General features: G+C 42.4%; 1 protein-coding gene across 1 annotated transcript in view; it reads left to right on the plus strand.

Moving 5' to 3' along the window:
- WRN (Werner syndrome RecQ like helicase) overlaps positions 1-22,186 on the plus strand; it is a 29,984-nt gene extending 7,798 nt beyond the window's left edge. Inside the window, exons 6-35 of the mRNA XM_027906486.1 lie at positions 239-388; positions 1,925-1,997; positions 2,905-3,013; positions 3,452-3,854; positions 4,485-4,565; positions 4,923-5,067; positions 5,707-5,782; positions 6,182-6,249; positions 6,419-6,527; positions 8,108-8,176; positions 8,374-8,456; positions 8,810-8,916; positions 9,366-9,553; positions 9,642-9,819; positions 10,392-10,573; positions 11,241-11,342; positions 11,704-11,796; positions 13,021-13,162; positions 14,510-14,680; positions 14,763-14,857; positions 15,480-15,555; positions 15,749-15,822; positions 16,667-16,745; positions 17,035-17,147; positions 17,599-17,713; positions 18,243-18,368; positions 19,078-19,240; positions 19,533-19,747; positions 21,214-21,351; positions 22,010-22,186. Of these exons, the coding sequence (XP_027762287.1) occupies positions 239-388; positions 1,925-1,997; positions 2,905-3,013; positions 3,452-3,854; positions 4,485-4,565; positions 4,923-5,067; positions 5,707-5,782; positions 6,182-6,249; positions 6,419-6,527; positions 8,108-8,176; positions 8,374-8,456; positions 8,810-8,916; positions 9,366-9,553; positions 9,642-9,819; positions 10,392-10,573; positions 11,241-11,342; positions 11,704-11,796; positions 13,021-13,162; positions 14,510-14,680; positions 14,763-14,857; positions 15,480-15,555; positions 15,749-15,822; positions 16,667-16,745; positions 17,035-17,147; positions 17,599-17,713; positions 18,243-18,368; positions 19,078-19,240; positions 19,533-19,747; positions 21,214-21,351; positions 22,010-22,132 (3,846 nt within the window). The 3' untranslated portion in view covers positions 22,133-22,186. The remainder of the gene's footprint in view (positions 1-238; positions 389-1,924; positions 1,998-2,904; positions 3,014-3,451; positions 3,855-4,484; positions 4,566-4,922; positions 5,068-5,706; positions 5,783-6,181; positions 6,250-6,418; positions 6,528-8,107; positions 8,177-8,373; positions 8,457-8,809; positions 8,917-9,365; positions 9,554-9,641; positions 9,820-10,391; positions 10,574-11,240; positions 11,343-11,703; positions 11,797-13,020; positions 13,163-14,509; positions 14,681-14,762; positions 14,858-15,479; positions 15,556-15,748; positions 15,823-16,666; positions 16,746-17,034; positions 17,148-17,598; positions 17,714-18,242; positions 18,369-19,077; positions 19,241-19,532; positions 19,748-21,213; positions 21,352-22,009) is intronic.
- Positions 22,187-22,393: the final 207 nt, after the last annotated feature.

Consider the following 22,393-nt stretch of genomic DNA (forward strand, 5'->3'; position numbering starts at 1 on the left):
CCCAGAGACTGCTTTGTATAGATATATCCTGTTTCTGATAGCGTGACAGTACTGAGAACAGTTACTGCTTTAAAAAACCAAGTATGTTTTGACTAACCCAGAGCTCTTTGCTTCCAACGAGGGAATAAGTACAATTTGCTCTTTCTGGGGATACATTGTGCCAGGTTCAGTTGCTTTCCCTTTTAAACAAATCCTCTGGTTTAGGTTTTTGTTCTTTTTTTTTTTTTTTTCCCCCCAGCTGAAGTGTAAGGAGACGTGGAGTCTGAATGGTCTGGTGAAACACCTTTTTGGGAAGCAGCTGTTGAAGGATAAGTCTGTCCGCTGTAGCAACTGGGACAAGTATCCACTCAGTGAGGAGCAGAAGCTGTATGCAGCCACAGATGCCTATGTAGGTACCACGTGGGGTCACCGTTCCACCTCTGGGAATGAATTCCTTCTCTCATGTGCTCTTAGCTGCTGCTTTTAGTGCCTTGCTGATAGCTAGGGATGCTCTGAGATCCACTGTGCGCACGGGGTGCTTCAGGGTGGGAATGCCACCAAGCAGGTGGCTGTCCTAATTCCTTGTCTGTCTGAAGTTTTGAAAGCTAAATGTTCACCCAGAGCTTCATAGGATGCTCTTTGGGCTTGGAATGTGCCAAGTGATGCTGGCACCGAGTGTGCCTGAGGAGCATCTGTCCATTTGGAATCCCTTCAGATTGTCACCTCAGGGAACTGAGTTTTCATGGAGCAATCAGGAGGATTTTATGTACAGAGGAAGGCTAAATTCTTGCAGTGTGACTATCCCTTGTAGATGGAGCTTGGCTGGTGTGTATTTAAGGACAATAATTTTCATCTTTCTCAGCTATTTATGAACCAAAATCCCGCTAAATAGAGTACTTGAGATGAAATTTGAAAGCAACTTGGAAGAAACACAACCTTTTCCCCTGGATAATGCAGGAGATCCACAGTATGGATTCTCAGGAAGAATTACCTAGTTGCACATGAATTTTTGTAGTTCTGTAGAAATCCCTGCTTTTTCATTTTTTTGGAAGCAGTATAGTCTTCCTGTAGTTCTGAGCAGAGTTTTTCCAACATATTACTGGGCCTACGTCCTGGGAGAAGATCATCCTTGTGGCAGAAAAAAAAAAAACACCCTAAAGCTTTTCTTTCTAGGATTAGATAGATAGATGGAAGTTGGGTCAGTGGTCTCTGCTTTTCTGGCTCCAGGAAACATTGTGTATTTTCTAGTTTAGTTAAATGTTCAACCATGGGGGATATAGCACCTGTGAAGACCCAAACCAGCAAGGAAAAGAGCTTTTTTTTCTTTTTTTTTTGGTGCCTGGTTCAACTATTGTAGCTTTTTCCAGGCAATGCATCTTTCCCACTATGCTCTGTTCACCTGCCCTGCCTTTTGGAGCCTCCCAGGAAAACATGAGGGAGTAACTTGTTTCTTTTTCTTCTCCGAGATGCTTTGGTTAACATGTGTAGCCTAATTAGCACACTCCTGGCTTCAGGCTGTATTTTTCTGTTACGACTTATTATTCATACCAAGGGAAACATTAAACACACTGAATCCACCTTGGTGGGTTTGGAGCTCTTTCCTGGAGCGCGGCATGAAATCTGAATGAGGTGAGCAGATGGTGGGGCTGGGAGCTTTGTGTGTGCAGCAGACTTGCCAAGATGCCCATTCTGGCACCTGTGTAAGAGTATCCCACTCCAAGGAGGATCCCAAGTCAGGATTTAGCCTTTGGTGCAGCCTTCTGTAACGTGTGACCTGGTCCTGATGGATGATGGAGTTGGGGTGGGACAGTGGGCCAGCAGTTTGGAATTTGCTGTTCACAATGTGTTTGTGCCATGGTTTGCCTGAAAAATTCCTCATTTTTTTAGTTGAGTCCCAAAGATGCTGTTTCTCTGCTGAGAACTAATTATTTCCTTTCCCTTGCAGGCTGGTTACATAGTTTATGAAAAACTGAAAAATATGAATAGCTGTGACCAAAAACTATTTTGTGTAAGGACAGGTAAGCTGTGAGTTCAGGCATAAGGAATTTATTCAATGTACAATTCCATGTTCCGTTTCCCAGTGAGTTTCTTTTATATCATCAGGATTGTTTGGCTTACTGATGGTTAGAGATCACTTCCAGAGGGAGCAGACAGTAAAAACTCTTGTAAGCCCAGGGTTACTATACCCTGTGAATGTTTTCCCTAGTGGTGTAGGAATGCAGTCTTAGGATGCTGTTTGTTTGTGTCTGTCTCTGCTGTACACAGAGGTGGGAAGAATTCCTGCTGTCATTCCAGTTCATTTATGGAAACACTTCAGTGAGTTAATCTCAGTTCTGCTGATGCAGGGACAAGTACCTAATTCTAAGAACAAATAAGGCCACAAAACAAACTGTGTTATGGAGTAATGCTTTCCTTGAGGCACATAAATAGCACCCAAATGTTTTAGAGCAGCTTAGCATTATTTACTTAATTAGAGAAGTGATTTTACTGTCTTAGTTTCTGTTCAGTTCCGTGTTTCATAAAGAAAGTATGACAGGGAGCTTAGGGCTGAAAAGGGAGCTTTTTATCTTCCTATCAAAGACAGAAGTAGCCTTACTATCCCCTTAATAGGAGCTGCAGTTTTTTGGCCTTGGTTTAAAGAGCATATCTATGTTAGCAGCTCTTTTCTGGAAGCTGAAGGGAAGCAGGGAAGGATCACTTTGTAGTGATCCTGCTGTGTATCTGTTTTCCCTGAGCATGTGTAATGGAAGAGATGCAATGCTGAAGCACGTGGAAGCTCGACCTGATTCCCTGGGTTTTAAGCCCTGGAAAAAGCTGTCTTATCAGCTGCAGATCTTGTAAAAATGCAGTTACTGGAATGAGACTTATTTACATGTAGATGTTAGACCTCAATTATTGTGAAATAACTGATGACATTTCTTACAGATGCCACGTCTGAGGGTGTGAAGGAGCGCTTGACTTCACTGGCTGAAGAGATAACAGACCTGGCTTCCCACATCCCTGCCTCTTCTGGACAACTGGAAAACTTTCAGAGGTCAGATTTTTTACCAACTTGTCTCTAATTTGCCTTTTCCAAGGAAACATTGTCTTTATATGTAGGAATATGTTTTCACATGTCGAATTACAGTGGATTTGACACTGAACTTGGCTGAGTTTTTCTTCCTGCCGAAATGCACTGCAAGACCTTCTTTCCTAACTACTCAGGACTCTCATGTGAGTGCCCACTAGAAATCCAGAGAGTTTATCTAAGCAGGGGAGCCATATCACAGTGCTTTTGGTGCCCCTTTATAGGATTTTTCTAACATGAAGAAATTTGTTTTTCTTCTCACAGAATTGAAAGGCCAGTTGCATATGAGTGTCTCTGTGTGAAGTTTTGGACAAACTGAGTCTGGAGAGACAGATGTCTTCAGAATCCTCTGTTCTCCTTTGTAGTTCAGATGAGTGTTAGTAACTGCTCTGTTTTACCTCCTAGGGCTGCAGAAATACTGGCTGAGATATCAGGGAAAATAAATGCCTTAAGAAGCACATTGTTGGGTTCAGGTTCCCCTTCTGGACTGGAGAGGAGCTGTGGTGCTGCAACTCCAACAAATTTGGAAGCCAAGTCAGCAAATGTTGAAGCGCAAAAAGCTGAATGTGCTAAACAACTTGAAGGTGACTTTAACATCTGCTCTGATGCTACACTGGCTCTCTTCTGGGAGGGAGAAGGTAATGGAGAGGAGGCAGAGAGAGGTAACACTGTGGAAAATAGGACTGGAGCAGCCAGATCTCTGGAGAAAGAGAGAGATGACTTCATGTCACTGGACATTACTGAGCAGGAACTCCAGGTCTTGGAAGATCAGGCTGCACAAGAGTTGGTCGGCAGAGCTGCACCTGAGGTAATTATTTCCTACAAGATTTAAAGAGTTTTTATCCCTGAAATAATATTCAGGTGCTTTAGAAGAAGGACTCAGCCTGGGAAGTACCTGTGAAGGTAGTCAAACATGGAGATGCTCTTCAGTCATGTGTTTGGAAGGATTGGTGCCAAATACAGGAGCTCTGGGTGGTACCGTTGGTTTTCCTCTTTCACTTTTTAGAATGTTGCCAAATAATTCCTTGCAGTATGGGGACAAATTCTGCACCAGAGCATCTTCAACTTGGTAGTGAGTAAAAAGCAGCTCTATTTCTAAGGGATCTGTAAACTAACAGTCCTAGCGACTGAGGAGGCATCTCAGTCCACACTCAATCAGATTATTTCCTGATGTTCCAGGTGTGTCAGACATGTGGAGGTACTGCTGTTTTTTGGTTTTACAACAGGGCTTTATCAAGTTCTAGTATTTCCTTCAAATATTTTGGTTTTAGTGGACAGGCTTCAGAGCTGTATGTTGAGCTTAACTCTTTCTGGTAAGAAGCAAAAGCATACAGAGAAGTGGTGTACAGTATGTACAGAAGTTTAGAAGGTTGTGGGTAAAACAAATAACTTTGCTAACAAGAAAATCATGTGGTTTGTTGGTGTGGGTTTTTTTTAGGAGGAATATTCCACAGACAACGAACAAAATGTTTCCTGTATCATTGAAAGTGATGAAGAACTGGAAATGGAGATGTTAAAAGTGAGTGCCTCAGGGTTTATTTTTCAAATTTTTCTTTCTGTTGATGATGCTCTGGGATCGCGATGGAGTGGAGCATTGTTGAAGGGAGGGAATATGAAGTAAAACAGTGTTACTTACAGAAGGTGGACAGAAGATAAATGTATGGATACCTAAAGAATTCAGTTTTCTGGTGGTTAGACTTCAATATCACTTGACTCCTAGTGCATCTCTACTATATCAGCTTGGACTTGATCCGCACACCAGATTTAAATTATAACTAGATTAGAAGTTACATGTCCCAATATGGTATTACTTCAGATACCTCACTTTGCCTACCCATTCATGCTCCAAAATAACTTTTTTGTCCAAATTTCTCAGTCTTTAGATGATGTAGATTATTCTGAAGGAGTTGTACCTGAAAGAGAGTCCCCTAAAGCTAGGAGAACTCCTGACACAGAAGTGAATGTGGCACCAGATGGTGATGAAGATGAAGGCATTGAGGAAGAAGAGGAGGAATATTATGGTATTAATTTTTTTTTTTTTTTAGTTTTAGTGGATGATTAAATAAATAAAGAACCTGACTGTCTATAGAAGCAGCTGTGGAAACACAGCAACGTTTGGTTTCTTAAAGCAGAAAGATAAAGCTCACCTGGGTTTCCAAGGGAGTACTTGGACTATGGAAAGATGAAAATGTAAAGATGGCACCTCCCATATCTGCCTTTGTTCTCCTATTGCTGCTTCATAGCAGAATCCTTAGGAAATTCTGCCTTTGAGGTGTTTTGGAACTAATGCTTTGGGGCTGTCCCTGTGGAGACAAATCTAATGGGGAAAAGAGGCTGAAATGTGAGGAGAAATACACCTCAATTTGTTGAATTAACCTGTTCCAAATGATGCAGTTATGCATTAGAGTCCTATTGCTACATCTCATTAATCAAGCCATATGTTCTCCTCCTCATGCAGGGTCTCTGAGGAGCCCGCTTGCTTTTTTTAATCCTTCATTCTAGCTTGTAAACATCTAGAGTTTGTCTCTCTCTTCACTGGAATTGCCCAAATTCTAAGCCCTGGGCATCACTAACCGTGAGCAGACTGTTCTTTGTCGAGACAGTGCTTCATGTTTTTAAAAGTTAATCCCAGGTGAGTGTTTTCTTCTCTCCCCCTAAAGATCCACTGCTGCCAGAACCTGGTGAAAGCCACATCACATGTCTGAAGACCTATTTTGGGCATTCTTCATTTAAACCGTGAGTGTATTTTCTGTTAAAATGGACTCTGATTTCCTTTCCCTTTTTTTCAACCTGGAAGATGTTTTTGTTAGTACTTAACAAACCCACTTACAAATCAAGGGTCCTGTTTACGATCTCCTTGTTGAAGGTAACTGATTCACAAACACTTATTATTTGTGATCTCCTATGAACATCTGAATCAAATGCTGTTTGCCTTAGTCCTCTTGGGGATGCCCTCTGTGACACTCCTGGGCCTACCTGCAGTAGTCTGAGTGGCTGCACTGTGCAAAGACAGCACTCTGAGGCAGCCTCGAGGGTTTCTTTAACCCACAATTGAACAGAATATGCAATTTCATGAAATCCACTTGTTCCGTGTGGTGGCAAAAATCCAAGTATTCCCCTTTGTTTAATTTAAAGGGTCCAGTGGAAAGTGATCAATTCTCTTTTAGAAGACAGAAGAGATAATCTTGTCGTCATGGCAACTGGTAAGTTACCTTTACATCCTAAGAAACAGCAAAAAAAAAAAAAATCATTCCCTTTTGGGGGAGTCTGGCAGAACAAACATGTTTTTTAGGGCTCACCAAGGTTTTAGGATTGTTTGGTTTATTGCATGTAGGACACCTGATGTCTCACTTCTGCCCCTTTTTCTTTCAGGCTATGGAAAAAGCTTGTGCTACCAGTTTCCTCCCGTTTATACTGGACGTACAGGAGTTGTCATCTGCCCTCTTATCTCCTTGATGGAGGACCAGGTGCTGCAGTTGACGTAAGTAATGTGGTGGTGACAGGCTGCTGCTGGAGTGCCTGTGGAAACACGGGTTCTGCCTGTGGCGTTTCTTGGGGTTTCAAGTGGAAGACGTTTGCATGTCAGCTGTAGAGTGTGTGTTTCTCCAGGAAGGCACACTAGCTGTGTAAATAGTCTCAAATCCCTGGATCTGCCAGGTAGGTGAACCATAGGCTGAATTTGCCAAGGATCTTTGAGGGGTTTGTGAAGGAACACACAAAGTATTTCTGGGTTCACGGGCCTCTTTTTGCCCCGACTGAAGTGATGGAGGAGCTTCATGGGCTCTTTCAGCCTGTGGGAGTTCTATCAGAGTTGGGCAGGGCTTCCTTTGGGTCTGAGAAGTGACATCTGAGTAGCTGGAAGCTGCAGGCAGTTCAGATCAAAGTTATAGCACAGGCTTTCAAGAGGGACAGGGGAGTAGGTCCCCTAAGAGCTGGCCTCTTCACTTCTTAAAAGATCTGAGGGGGGGGAACTGGTGGGTGACACCAAATTGCTCTTACACGAGCAGTCACAGATGTTGTCAAGATAATTTTCTTTGTTTTTTTTTTTTTTTTTAATACCTGATAACTCTTTCTCCACATGCACTTGCTTCCTATTGTAAGAGCTATTCACTTCTGACACTTGCTCATTGAAGCTGTGGGAATCATGCTGAGTTGTCTGGTTCATTCCTGCCTTGTCCAACTTGGGGAAAAAGGGGTCTTTTGTGAAAGGGGGGATATGAAGATGTTTTGAAGTGAGAAACATCAATTATGTGTGGTATTTTCATGACTGTGTGCAAGGTGAATGGCTGGGCAGCCTCAGCTCCTTGGCTGGGTATTACTCAGCAGGGTGTCTGTGTATTCAGCTGCTGCTTTGACTGTTTTCCACTGTTTTCCTCAGTGCAGAGGGTTTATTCACTACATTCCCAGTGGGTCATTCATTTTGAAGGCTCGGGAGACTGAATTTCTACAATCAGCTGCCAGTCAGTAATTTGTCTGTCAGTCTGGCTGCTCAGCAGCTGTGAAAACCAAGAGGTGTAAGAAAACTTGGTGATTTATTGCATTAAGAGCTAAAATACGAATTGGTTGAGCTGGTAATTATGGAGTTTGTCATTAAAAAGCAGCCACTGGATGGAAAATTAGCAGATGCAGCACAGGTAGCTCACAGAAGATTGAATGTCAAGGCAAAAAAATGGTGAGCTAATAATGCTAACATCCAAGTATGATGGACTGCATAAGAGAATAGTTAAAGAAAATACATTTAGCATATTCTTTTAGATGTTTGATTAGTGAACTTGTCTCTTGTGCAAGGAAAATGGTCTTCCTTTCTCCAATTCCTAACTGTACTCATCCTAGTGTGTCTCTTGTGGAGAGAGCTGGAGGGGAAGTGGAAGAAGATTTGGGTGGCAGGAGGAGCCATGGACCACTCTGCTTTTTCAAAAGGGTTTTCCCCAGAAAGATCCTTGAAGAAAGTAGTCTCTGACCTCACAGCTTGACCTTCCTTGAGAAAAATGCTGGCACAGGCTGGAAGCTAAATCTTGGAGAGTAAATCTGTTCCTGACTGTGCTTCTTTTATTTCTGCAGAATGTCAGGGGTTTCAGCTTGTTTCCTTGGTTCAGCTCAGTCTAAACAGATCAAGGAAGACATCAGAGGGTGAGTCTAAGCCAAACTTTCTGGGACTGTGGGTGTGACTTTTCTGGAATGCTTTCTAGGGTCTTCACTGAGTTCCTCTTGTTCCCCCTCAGAAATCTGGTCTTCTTCTCATTTCCTTTCTCAAGACAATCGTGACTTTGTTGAATTTACTTGTCTGGGGATTTCTCTTTTGTGACAGTGTATTTTTGGTCTTTCAGGGGTCAGTACAGTGTCATATACATGACTCCAGAGTTCTGTTCAGGGAACTTACAGTTACTTCAGGATCTTGACCAAACTGTTGGTAAGTTGAGGATAAGGTTGTGGGTTTGTTGCCAGGCAGATTAAATTAATAAGTTTGTTTTAAAATTTCAAATATCTGAAGCCTTTTCACCAGTTTCTTGGTGAGGGTAGTGTGGTGACTGTAAATAAAGGGTGTCATGAGATCCTGTCACTGATTTTAAAAAAAAAAAAGTGAGGAGTGTCTTTAGCATGATCTTGGCCTGGGAATGTTGGGCAATTAATTGGGAACAGAGGTGCAAAAATACTGATTGTTGAATCACAGGAATTAAAACCTGTAGCACTTAATATTTTTGCCTCGAGTTTCAAATGCTGTAGGCAGTTCACATGTCTGTGCTGTGGTTTTGTGCCCACCAGGTATCACCCTCATAGCTGTGGATGAAGCTCACTGCATCTCTGAGTGGGGCCACGACTTCAGAAATTCCTTTAGAACTTTAGGCTCGCTGAAGAAGGCTCTGCCACTGGTGAGGTTTGGCTATGTTGGATTTCTAATAAAAGAGAAGAATTTTGTGCGATTGTTTGGAAATAGCAGGGTTTTTTTTTAATGTTGTGCTTTGGGTGTACTGACCATGCTGGCTTGGAGTTTGAGCAGTCCCTGTCGGTGGCTGGGCTTTGTGGTTTCTTTTCCAAATGCTTCAGTGAAGGATATTCTGAAATTGGGCTGCCAGAAACTTCTAAATAAAACTACATATTTTTGGGGTTCTGTCCCTGTCTGCTGTCGTAGAACTTTGGTCTAAAATGTTCAGGAAGCTGAATATTAACTACATTTTTCAAATAACTGAACTGATCCAGTCATCATAAACTCATTCGAGTGCCTGTTTACAGTCTGTATCAGTTTCCTGTTGAGTTTTTTGGTTAAAAAAAAAAAAAAATCAATGAAAGGTCATGGATGTTCTTCTACTTCTCATTGCAGGTTCCCATTGTTGCTTTGACTGCAACTGCAAGTCCCTCAATTAGAGAGGACATAGTGAAATGCCTGAAGCTGAGCAATCCGCAGGTTACCTGCACTAGTTTTGACAGACCTAACCTGTACTTGGAAGTTGGACAACAAAGTGGAGATATCTGTAGGGATTTGAAGCAGTTCCTAACTAGGAAAGGAAGGTAAGCCTGGTTTTGTTGATCCCTCAGACTTCTTGCAGGTGGATGACTTCCTCTGTTCTGTCTCCTTACATGTTGCTATTATTTTAAGCAGTTCTGTGTATGAGTTTGAAGGCCCCACTATCATCTACTGCCCTACAAGAAAGGCCACTGAGCAGGTGGTGTCTGAATTGAATAAACTCAATGTGGCCTGTGGTACCTACCACGCTGGAATGGGGAACAAACAAAGGAGAGCCACCCACCACCAGTTCATGAGGGATGAAATTCAGGTATGGGGGAAACTAAATCCACTTGGCTCTATTTATAACTGCAGAGTTTCTGGTGGTGGAAAGAATTTTGGACTGTGAGCATGTGTTACAGGTTTCCTCTGTCTGGAAAATTTCTGGGCAAAGAAATTGCTTGTCTGTGCTGACAGGGATAAAATTCCTGGCTTATCTTTGCAATTGCTGTAGTAATTCCCTTAAAAAATGCATCTAAGGAAAGCAGTGGTAGCTGGAACAGCATGATCACAATTTGTGAGCTGCTTTTTTCCTAGGCAGCAGCGTTACCCTGGGACCTGTGTTCCTTCTCACAATGCATTTTTGTACCTTTTGAGAACAGCTGCTTGAAAACAGTGCTGCATTTCCCACAGCACATCATTTCTCTCATGTTCATAATCCTATGGCTGTGCTCTGAACAAAATCAAGATTTAAGGTAGCCACGTGTGAGTCTGAAACTGTTGCAATTTAAGCTGAATATTGAGTCTGTAGCAACAAGTTTTCACCAAGAGTGTGAACGTTAATCTAGGTGTATTCTTTGTGCTCACTCGAAAACATCCAGCGTGTGGCCTCTTGTTTTGTAGTGTGTTGTGGCTACAGTGGCGTTTGGAATGGGCATCAATAAAGCAGATATCCGGATGGTTATTCATTACGGTGCCCCGAAGGAAATGGAATCCTATTACCAGGAAATTGGCAGAGCCGGCCGGGATGGGCTTCCCGCTTCCTGCCACGTCTTGTGGGCTGTGACAGACTTGGCTTGTAACAGGTAAAAGGACTGGGGACAACTGATTTGACACAACCAGAACAGTTTTGGATGCCGTGTGGTGCAGGTGGTAGCTCAGGTTTGGCTCGCGCAGCAGCTCAGGGCAGGGGCAGAACGAGTGCTTCTGTATTCCCATCAAGTAGTCCCATGCTATTTTCTCAGTTGGATGCTTCCAGTGATTACTATGAAGGATATTAAATGAGGCAACAGGTAGATATATCCTCACATGCCACCTGTGAGGTTATTAAAACAAGAGTGATGGTATCTCATCGTATCTTGCAATCTGGCAGTGGAACCGATGACAAATTGCCAGAGATTGGACAACTAGAAAATGAGAGAAGCAGCTCTCAGTGCTCTCTACCCTTTTCTCCCTCCTTGGTGCCTTTTGGTGTGGGTGGATCTCTGAAGTTCAGTAACCTGTGAGGTTGGAAGAAGTTCTAATATCCTGATGGAATAATATTTAGAAGAATGTGAAAAAAGTGCTATTTTTCTGAGGATGCCCTGTGTTCTGAGGATCAAGGCTGTGGAGAAGCAGGCAGGCAGCTTGGGGCTGGGTTTTGTAGGATACATTTTCTAGCTGCTCCTGATGAATTCCTGGCACATTTCACTTTTGGTGTGAGACAGGGCAATAGTAGTGAGTATTTAAGGTTCTTCACTTCTTTTCTGACAGACGCCTCATAAACGAGATCCACAATGAGAAGTTCCGGCGGTACAAACTGAAGATGTTGGCAAAAATGGAGAAGTACCTTGTGTCCAACAGCTGCAGGAGGAAGTGAGTGCTGGAACCTGCTTTAATGCTTGGTCATTTGAAGCAGCTCTGATTAAGAGCTGCTATGACTTGTTCAGGTTGTAACCAGAAGGCATCTTAATGCTGTTCTACAAGCACAGAACATTCTATTTTATATTAATAAGCAGTATCAGAAATACAACCTTCAGCACATTTGTACACATACATCAAGTGTTTCCTTATTTACTTTAAAGAACCCAAACCTTTTCTTCAGAGGAATCAAAGCTAAATAATTGGTTCCCCGGTGAATTAATTAATGATGCTGATTTCAACTCAGTTTTCTGCAGTAAATTTCATGTGAAAATTCTTGGTCTCTTTATTGAATTCCTTCCATTCCCTTGGGTAGACTCATCCTGTCTCATTTTGAAGACAAACAGCTCCGAAAGGTTTCCTCTGGCATCATGGGCACAGAAGAATGCTGTGATAATTGCAGGTCCAGGTAAGCTTTCTTCCCTGAAGACTAACATTGGAGGTTATGTTCTCTCAGACTGACTTAGAAGGCAAATTATCTAAAATAATTGGCTTTTATGCATCTGATCTTGCAGATGTTCAGCCCGAGGTACATTTTAGAACGACTCTCTAACCTTTTTCTAATGAGTTGAGCAAACCCTAAGCCCTAAGTTAAGCTGTGGGAAAGCCTGGAACAGAGCATAGTTGCAGTTCCTATAAGGGTTTGAGCAACACTCTGAAAGTGTGAATACACTTTTATTAATCAGTTTAAGCCCTCTGGGTAATTCATCCCAAAAGAAAACAGTTGCAAATGGTGTGGGCTAAATTGCCCCAGTGTCCAGGGAGCTGTTTTCCTGTTACAGCACGTGCTGACATGTGTTCTTTTAGCCTTGATAATAACCTCATGCATGTGCTGAAGGGAATCAGGGGGTCAGTAGTCAGAGGCATGAGCAGAAAAACCTTTCTCAGATTTTCCTGTAGTTATAATAAAGCTTTCCCTGAAGTTATAGTAAAGGATTCCTTGTTCTTGCTGGTAGCCTGGTGCTTTCTCATCCAAGACAAGATGTTACGCTGTGATGCTTTCTGGAAAACGGTGATCAATTCAGCTACACTTGAGTATGTAAAAAATTAGGAAATCTTTGCTTGGCCTCTACAATACCTAAAGGAGGATTTAAGAGTTCATCATTTCAGTCTTTGCAGTCATCTTGCTGTGCCAGTAAAGAGCCAGATGGTAAATTTGTGTTGCAGAACTGAAATCACTTGAAATAGATGGTTTTCCTTTTTCTCTTTGGAAGTGATGTGTGCCAGTAACTTTTCAATGGGTTCTTCCAGTCAGTAATAAATGCATTTTTTCCCCTTTGTTCTCTTAAAGAAACAGACAAAAACCTATTGGCTATTAGGTGCAATTAAAAACTGTGTTGTACATGCCTAAACCAGTCAAAATATTAAAATAGTCAATTGAGAAAACTGCTGGCACAATGTTCTGTAAGAGCAGCTACTAGGAAGAACTGCTTATTTTTGGGTTGGACAGCTGTGTGAGACACTTGAAGCCACACTGACACAATTAAATATGTCTGAAGTGTAGAGTACTAGGACTGAAAATGAGGGAGTAAATCACTGGTGGTTATTTCCTTTAGCTACCAGTAATATTTGGAAGAATGGAAAGGGGACTTGATTTGTATATATTAAACTTGGTTTTCTTTGTTGCCTCCAGAGGCTCCTGTCTTGCAGCCCCCAGTGACTTCGAGGGTGGCTTGGAGGATTTTGGGAAGCAAGCTCATCAGCTGCTGTCAGCAGTGAATGCCCTGGAAGGGAAGTTTGGGATTAGAAGGCCCATTCTGCTTCTCCGAGGGTCTGTAAGTGAGAGTTGAACTCCTTGGATGTGTTCTGAGAGTGGAGGGGCTGTTCCAGGGCCCCTCTCGACTGATATACCGGACAGTACATGGGTTTACATCCATGTGCATGTGTGCCTACCCTTTTTCTTGGAGAGGGGGATGTTTGTATAGAGAGAGAGTTTTAACTACCAGCAGTGAAGCTGCTCAGCATCACTTCCCATGCAACAAACAAGAGGAGGATTGTCCTTAAATTTTGTTACGAAAATGCACTGCTTTGATTAGCTTGAAAGGGACAGCCTTTTCAGGATGAAGAATAAACATCTTAACAGCTGTAAAACAGCTGGTTTATGTTTGGATAAAGCAAATGATTCCTTCCACTGTGGCTTTGTGCTGCTGGCTGACTTGGAGTAGTGAGGTGAGAAGCAGGATGCTAGAATGAACATAAAGGATATATATTTTTTTTTTGCATATAATTACTTATAACTTGTTTGAAATACTAAGTGAGAAACTCACTGGAAATAAAATTAGAATAAGAGCAGAATCACTTTTTATGTTTACAAACAGAGGAGGAAAAGAATGACCTCTAATATTTGATAAGAGGGTGAATTATGTCCACTTTTAACCTTGTAATAAGACATTAAAGTTGCTTGTTGTCACACAAGCATGCCTAGGAGTGAAATATTCTGTAACAGATTTCAATGAATGACTGTTCATTTATGAGATCACTGGAGTAAGTGAAGCTTATGCCGTATTTGCACTGCAAATCCAGAATAGCCTTTTACTGCCTACAAAAATAGCCTTTTCTAGGCTGAAATAACAGTTGGGCTCTGAGTTCAGGGACATAAAAACCCATCAGGCAGAAGCTAATCAGCTTTTTTAGAGCCTGAACTGTTGGTAAGATAGGAGTAGATCAGCAGTGTTTTAAATCAAACAAGCACTCTACAATGAAGGCTGGAGGAGGAGGAGGAGAACAAACATGTCTAATGAACTTGTTTCTGGCTTAGTATTTGTGTCCTGGGATTTAAACAGGACTTGTAACTTATTTTTACTGCTGTAGGTTCTTCTAAATCAAAAACTGAGTGGGTAACAGGTTCTGTTTGAACTGATGCAATGTTAGATTGACCTCAAGTGGTTGAATACAAACTGCACTGGATGACTTGATTTCTTTGCTGTGGGTGGGTCATTGCTGTAACCTGCTTGTATATGAAGGGAGATGTTTTAATAGTTCTGTGATATAAGTGTAGGTTGGAGTGGGGTGGATTAGATTGGAGGAGGCTCCTCACTTTTTTCAGGTTTTTGGTTTGGGGTTTATATTTGAAACTCAATTCTACAAGGACTGGACAAATGTGATCCTTTCAAACATTTCAGAACTCCCAACACTTGCCAGAGCGGTTCCGAAGGCACCCCCTCTTTGGCAGTGGGAAAGAATGGCCAGAGAACTGGTGGAAACTGCTCTGCCAGCAGCTGATCATGGAAGGATTCCTCAGAGAAGTCCCAGGGCAGAACAAGTTTGTAACCCTTTGTGTGCTCACCCAGAAGGTACTCCGGGGTGTGAAATGACCGTGTGAGAGCTCCCCTGAGCTCTCAAATCCAGAGCTAAGCCACGTGGTTTCTCTTACAGGGTAGAAATTGGCTGTCAAAAGCTGAAACTACCTCAAATCCAAGTCTTCTGTTACAGTCCAGTGAAGACCTTAATCTGCAGAGGCCTCTTAGAAGGTAATTATGGCACCTGAGCACTTCTTCACTCCTATCAGCTCTGTCTCTGAGACCTGCTTTTGGAGGTGGCAGAGTTGGACAGGAGAGCATGTGAAATTTTAGTATTACTTTTGCTTCTGGTTAAATTAAGTAAAGAGTGCTGGGTTGGTGTCTTACAAAAACTGAAAGAATAACGAAGTGGAGGTTGCAGAGGCTTTGCTGCGACAGGGAATAGTATTAGAACAAAGCTTTTCAGTTCTGGCTATAGGAGCCTGTTCTGGTGCCTACACAGAGTTGCTAATAAAGGTGATGATAAAGTAGCAATTTTCTTTTGCCTTCTAATACACTTGTGACTCTTGCAGCTTCTGTCTTCTAGAATTAAAAAAGTAGGTTTTTATTTCACCAGTAAGCAATGCTGAAAGCTGTGTGCACAGTGCAAACCAAAAAATTGATACTTATTTGGTTTCTCCACTAACAGGATCTTTAAAATCAAAACCCTTTTAAGCGTTGTCATGAAAATTCTACTTGTCACGAAAAACCTAGAAATTGGTTTGCTTAGCAAAGAGTTATCTTTGATCAGGGCAATGTGACTGTACAAATGGCTTGCTTTGATTTGATGAAGATATAATTAATTTTGTTACAGCAGTAGACCTTTACCTGTGCTCTCGGCGCAGCGCTCCCCAGGCACCAAAGGAACGATGCAGTCACCAGTTAAGCAGGTTTGTACCAGCACAACCCTCCTGCACTGTGATCCATCCTTTTAAAAAAAATTTTTAAAAACTTAACTTAAAAATTCAGTTAAAAAAAACCCTTGCAAATGTGTAATTAAAATTAATATTTTACCGCTAGCAGCAACCTCAGTGAAAAGATGGTAAATCAGCATTTGTCTTGTTCTTCTGGGTTTTTTTATAGATTTCTTTGTATGAGATGTTTTCCTTTGAGAAAAAAGGTATAACTCCTCCAAGAAGCAATAACATGCTTAACAGGTACAGTATTTGAAATTCCCTAATTCTGACTGTGTTAATAGGGATACTGATTGTAGAGTGATCCTTAAAATGAGCTTTGTCCTATGAAGTGGCTGTGAAAATGTTTAATGCATTAAAAAAAGGGCAAGTGCCTAAAACTTGCATTATATTTCAACACCTTGAGCTATTATGACATTTAACAGTTAACATCAGTTAAGGGCTTTGCCTTTCTACACTGGTCTGAAGAAGACTAAGACTAAGTTGAGGCTCCCTCAGGTCAAAAAAAATCAAATAACCTTTTGCAAAAAGCAGACCAAGTAATTTGTTTTCCTGGCTCATGTGCTGCTTCAGATTAAATGCACCTTGTACTTCTGAGTGGATTCCTCCTTCAGGCCACTGTTCTGATGCAGGCAGATGACAGGAAAAGAGGCTGTGTCACTTAAATGAATAATTGCCACTGCAGCCTTGGGAAGATAAATTATTTCAGGGACAGCTAAAATCCAAATCAAAGGTTATTTTGCACTGTGTTTAGGAAAGGATGCTCTTAGTCCAGTGTGTCTGATAAGAGATGTACAGCAGTATAGTCACATGGCAGTGTAATTAAGGGCAAATGTTCCTGAGTCTGGGAGCTGTGCTAATTCCTCTTGGAGCACAGCAGCTGCGTCCCTGTCACTGATGGTTTTCAGGTTATTAGTGCTTTTTGCCAGGACTGAAGTTCTCTGTGGGGAAAAATGTGAGGTGGGATGGCATCAGAATCATGTCACGAGTGGACAAGTGCTTTTTGGAGCTTGTATTTGTTAAACTCTGAATAAACTGATCTAATGCTAGGCTTGCTTCACACTTGTTTTTTTGGGTTTTTTTTCAGTGTTTCAGGGCGTTCGCCACTGAAATCTCCTTTGAAGCCCCAAGAACCAGCTGCTTCATCCCGAGAAAAAGATCTACAGGTAAGGGTTTTCTTTGGGAGGATAGGGAGGATATCTCTGGATTGCAGTCAACCTGCAAACCACAGTTGTCCTATGTTGGAGCAGCTAGATTGGAAAGCTCTTAAAAATGAGTTGCTTTTAATAAAAGTCCTAGAAGAGGAATTTAAATATGTAAGGACGGATTAAAGGATTGCAGGGTTTTTGTGTATTAATGGAAAGATCAGGGAAGTGATAACTTTTCCTCTTGTATTAATTACACCTCTGAGTGATGTAGAGCTGCTTCACGAGAATTTGGCTCCCTTCTTCCCAGACTGCTCTGTATGGCAAGCTGCTGACTGCTAGACAGAAGGTAGCTAATGAGAAGGAAATTCCTCCAGCTGTCCTGGCAACCAATAAAGTCCTGGTGGAGATGGCCCGGATAAGGTAAAGCCAGCATGGAGACATGCTGTACAAACTGGGGAGGCTGCAAGCCAACTCGCAAATCCCCTTTCTGCTTCTCTTGGGAGAGGGGATAAAGCTCCCAAATTTCTCCCCCAGCTACTAAAAGGCATTGGACAACAGTATTTTGGGAATGTGTATGTTGTTACTGCATGGGAGAGCTGGGGGCTTGTGTGGGAGGCAGAGGCAAATAAACGTGTTTTGTGGTAAATTGGTTCTCCAGAATATTAAGCAGCAAACTTGAAGGTATAACTGTGGTCAAGCTTGATGATTTAGAAGTGCAAACAGTGGACTTCATTAGTTGCAGTCAGAAGGGTACAGTAATAATACTTGCAAGTTTTTATTAAGAGACATATGTGTCCTTCACAGACACTTGATGTTTCCAAGTGTCGGCATTGGACATTTCCATGGCTTTTTATTCTTCGTCCCAAACCAGGCCTACAAGTGTTGAGAATGTGAAGAAAATTGATGGTGTATCTGAAGCCAAGTCCAACATGCTGATCCCTCTTCTGACTGAAATTAAGGACTTCTGCCAAGTAAATCATTTAGAGGTAGGGCATACTTGAAGCACCTGCTACTTTTGTAAGAGCTTTGTATTTTGGTCTGCAGCTACTGGACTCCATCGAGTCATCTTTCTGCTTCACAAAAAGAAGGATTATGATCTAGGAATGGGAACCAAAAGCATTCCTGGTTTTTCAGTTATTTTCAATAAACCTGTGTTGAGAAAAAGTTTAGCTCAAATAGAGGAGTTTCCCATGCTAAGCAACAGACTGAATGCCCAAGTTTGTTCTGATGGGCTAGTTTCACATGGAATGGGCGATACATAAGAAGATGTGTTGACCTGGACATCAGGGTTTTTTCTGCCTCATAGTTGTTTTAAGAAGATGGGAAGATGTGGGTATCCACGTGGATTCCCTCTTTGCTTTGTTTGTAGAACACTGAGTTTAGGTCAAAACCAACCTCCAGAGAGGTGAATGATTCTGTTAATGTTACTTATTCAGGTAACTTCAGATGATGGGAGAGTGACTCACTGATGGTCACTGGGATATAATTCTTTTAATTTGGCTTTATCACACTTAGGCTGACGTTTTCCCCACATCTGCACCTAAAGATCAGAAAGAAGCATCTCCCTGGAAGTGTGCTAGAGCCCTTTCTCCCTCAGAGCACGTCACATATGTCCTGTTCCAAGAGAAAAACCTGTCTGTGGTAAGCTCTTCCCTGTGGAGGCCACGTACTTGGAAAACTAACAGCTTTGCTTTGCCCCTCCCAAGGGCAAACCTTGTCAGATGGTCCCTCAGTTAGTTGTATCTAAGGACAAATTAACAACAAATACTTGTACAATTATTAATGGGCAGCTTGGTGCTCTGTATCCACTGATCCTGATGATTATATGCACAGTATGTGTAGTCCCTGGGGAGAAATGAGTAGAAGCTGGAAACCTGGGGTTTTTTGAGGAGTACGAGACACCAGTTGGAAATCTCTCCTCAAGAAGTACAAGTTGAGGTCAGTGGAGTTTGGGGTGTTTTTCTTTAAGGCAAATGCTTTTAAGAGAAGAATTCAACATGTGAGAGTGAGGGGGGATTTGTTTCGGTGCTGTTATCCATGTCCTGCATGGATGTTGGGTATTGTGTGGGCCTCTGGAAGGTCAGGTGCACCACAGCTACTTAGTCTGAAGTTCAAGGTGAGATGTTGTACTTAAGCTGTGAAATAGTAGCTTCAAGAGAAAAAAACATTCTTGACAAGCTGGAAAAGAAACTAGGGAACTATGAGGGTAATGCAGTGTCTGGGGGAGATCCGTTGCACTGCTGTGTGCTGATATCTCCTGATTGCTCTTTAGGAATGGGAAGTTGCCAGGCTTTTGGCTGCACATCAGACCATTCTGCCTTGTCAATCCTTTCTGCCTTTGTTTCCCCAGAAGGCTATAAGTGAGAGCAGATCTCTGCCTCTTGCTGTGGTTGGCACTCACCTGTTGCAGGCCATGAAAGCTGGCTTCCCTGTCAGCCTGGAGCGAGCAGGATTGACGCCTGAAGTTCAACAGGTCGTTACTGATGTCATCCGTAATCCTCCCATTGACTCAGGTGAGTCATATGGAAAAGACTGAGCATCCCTCTTAAATCTCTATTTATTTAAATGTTTTAGGAATAAAACCACCAGCCAGATCAAGTAGTACTGACATCCTCAGAAAACACACAGAGAATTTATCCCAGATCTTACAAGTCAAACTCATACATGGTTTTATTTTCTTATCTTTTCCATGCCTTAATCCATCCTGTGCCTTAATGAGGGACACCCAACATGTTTTACAGCATAACTGAATAAGGGGCAAGAAGCTCAAAACCCAATCAATATTGTATTTATTTTTTTTCCAAGACACTACCAAAATTCAAGTAATTAGAAAACTTGTTCCTGCAAATATTGACCTGTATCTCATCAAGATGACGATTGCACTATTGGAGAAAGAGGATAGAAACAAGTCTCAAAGTGGCTTAGGCATCAAAAGGAGGTTGGTGTGGCCAGAAGGGCAGCAGGAAAAAACAGGAGCTGATCAAGCAAGAAGGGAAGGTGCCTTGTGGAATAAAACACAGGTTAGTAAAAGCAGGCATAAAACTGTTCTTGTGTAAGAGAATGTTCTCTTTTTAGGAGCAGACTATCAGCCCTTTGCTCTTTCCAGCAGTGCTTAGTGTCTCATCTTTCCAATCCATCTCTCACTCGGTTTTGAGTAGAATTGCCTCCATCTCCTCAGAAGAATGCTCAGAGCAGAAACAGGATTATTTTTGGAGAAGTATTGACCTAGGACAAGGTCAGACCTGTGCAGCTTAGCTGTGATTTGTCACACACAGTCCAAGTTCTTACCCGTCTGAAAACTTGGATAAGCTGGATCACTCATAGCCACCGAATCCAGGCCATGCACTTGCCTTGCTTCTGTATATTAGTACCTGATCACCAACCTGATGTGGGAAAAGAGATTCTACTATGCAGAAAGCAGGGCAGTTGAGGATGAAAAAGCAAAAGGCAAGGCCAGCCAGTGGTCTGAGTCTATATTCCTCTGTTGCTTAGAACTGCTGAGCATAGCCCTGATAACAAGTGTCATGCCATTAGCCTGACTCCTCGGGGACAAATCTTGGGAAATAAGGAGCTCTTTGTTACTCTGTGAGTAAGTCCAGGACAGTCTGAGCGCTCCATTGACCTTCATGTCCCCCAAGTCCCACTTCAGCAACTTGTACAAATGGCACCCTGCACTGAGTGGCTACTGGTGGGAATGGTAAAAAAAAAGACACACTGTGAATCCCACTACCTGTGCTGGGAGTTCATTCCTGTTCCTTACACATTTTTGGGCTGACTGGCTCAAACAAGTTTCCAAGCCTTACTATTTTGCCAAATTGGTTTTTCTTGCATGCCTTAGTGCTATTTTCTTTCTATGATATCTGTGTCTGAACCTTTTTCTTTCCTGCAGCTGACCTCCTGGCACTCCAATTGCCTGAGCTGTAATCACACTTTTTCCTGCTCCTGTTAGCTCCTGGAGCTAATCACAGGAATAACATGCCATTAGTAATTAAATTAATATTCTACAAAGGAGTAGACTGCAAATCCAAAAGCTAATCCAAACAGTCTTTATTTACGTCTTCAGAAAATATCCTGGTTTTAATAATTCCCTGTAGCAAGCAGCTTTTAAATCTGTTAATGGATGTTCTTGGATTTGAACAGCCTGACACTGCGACTGCTTTTACAGCGTAATTGGATCAATCCAGCAGCCAAGGAAGGAGCAGAGAAAACCCATGTGCACATGGTGCCTTTGGCTTCAGTAAACAGATGTTCTTACTCTAATAAAGCATGTGGTAGACTTGCCGTAAGTGTGGATTTTGGTAACACAGGGATGTGTACCTGATCCAGAAATCTCGGGGTGGCTTTTCCAACCTGTGACCAAGCAGGATCATGTAAAAAACATGTTAACATCTCTATCCCCTCTGTGCTGTTGTTAACTGACACTTTTGCTGTAAAAACACAGTTGAACACAAGTAACACAACTCCTTCCTTTCTGTCCCATGGGAAGGCTGTGGGGAGTGTGGATGGCAGCCGGACAGGGAGCAGAGGGCCAGCAGGCCCCCCGAAGCCCATCCCTGAGACCTCCTCTAACCAGCCTGCCCTCGACCCTGAGGAGGATGAACTGTTTGCTGACTCTCAGCCCAAGGTGAGACTGCCTGTAGCACAGCCCAGACCTGCTGATTTGTGTGTGGATCTTCAACAGCCCAAATTCCCAGCTCACCGATTCTCTGGCCAGCCTACCTCTCTCGTTGATCTCCCTGATGCAGTGATGCCATTTTGCTTTTACTGCCCTGGCTGTGCCTGAATATCTGACTTAGGCATCAACACCCTGCTACAGGAACCTTTTTTTCCCCTCAGTACACCTACATCTCATCATCTGTCTCATGGCAGATGCTTCCAACATCAGGTACAGAGTGTTGAGACTATGCTGGTCACACTTAGGATTTTTTTCACTGGTGTCTATAGAAAAACAAGTTGTAGGAGCAGAGATGAGTGGTTTCATTAAAAAAAGAGCTTGTGTCTCTGACCAGCACAACTTGCTCTACTACTTGCTTCACTTAGAAGCTGGATATTGCTGTGAGTGCAAATATTTTCCAGCTTTGGTTCTTCCCACTGTTAAGAGTTTGATTCTTAATCTCTCAGTCACTTGAATGAGGTGTTGGACTTAAGTGAGACATAAGTCTTCCGGGAACAAATTAAACAGCCCCTGTCTCCAAGGGAGCATGAAGCTGAGGAGTAGAGCTGTGTAACTTAGACAGCATCTTAATGTGTGTTTCCTTCCATGTTTATTCATTTCCTTCCAGAATTCTCATCTTCCTCCCAAGAGAAAGGTGCCCGAATGGTTTGGGACCTCAGCAGCAACAGTCCTACCTGTAACCCAGACCAAGAAATGCAAAACAGAAAGCAGAAAAGGGATTTTCAGCTGAATGGCAAAATGAAGATGATTCTTTTTCTATCCACGAGCATTAGCACCAGGACCTGCTGCCTGTTCATAGGGGGCTTAAGTGCTCCTGTCTACTCTTTTTCTCTTCCCCCTCCTCTATGCTTTTTTTCACTGTGTGAAATGCGATATTAAATTAAAAAATACATATCTATATACACAAATCAACAACTTTGTTAGTGTGTGTGGGGGGGCCAGGGGGTTAAGGGCGGGCGGGGCCGCGTTGCCATGGTGACGCCCCGCCCCT

This window comes from Empidonax traillii, unplaced genomic scaffold (assembly GCF_003031625.1).
Source record: "Empidonax traillii isolate 1590-97213 ecotype Southwest subspecies unplaced genomic scaffold, ASM303162v1 scaffold1301:size135188, whole genome shotgun sequence".
Classification (NCBI taxonomy): Eukaryota; Metazoa; Chordata; class Aves; order Passeriformes; family Tyrannidae; genus Empidonax; species Empidonax traillii.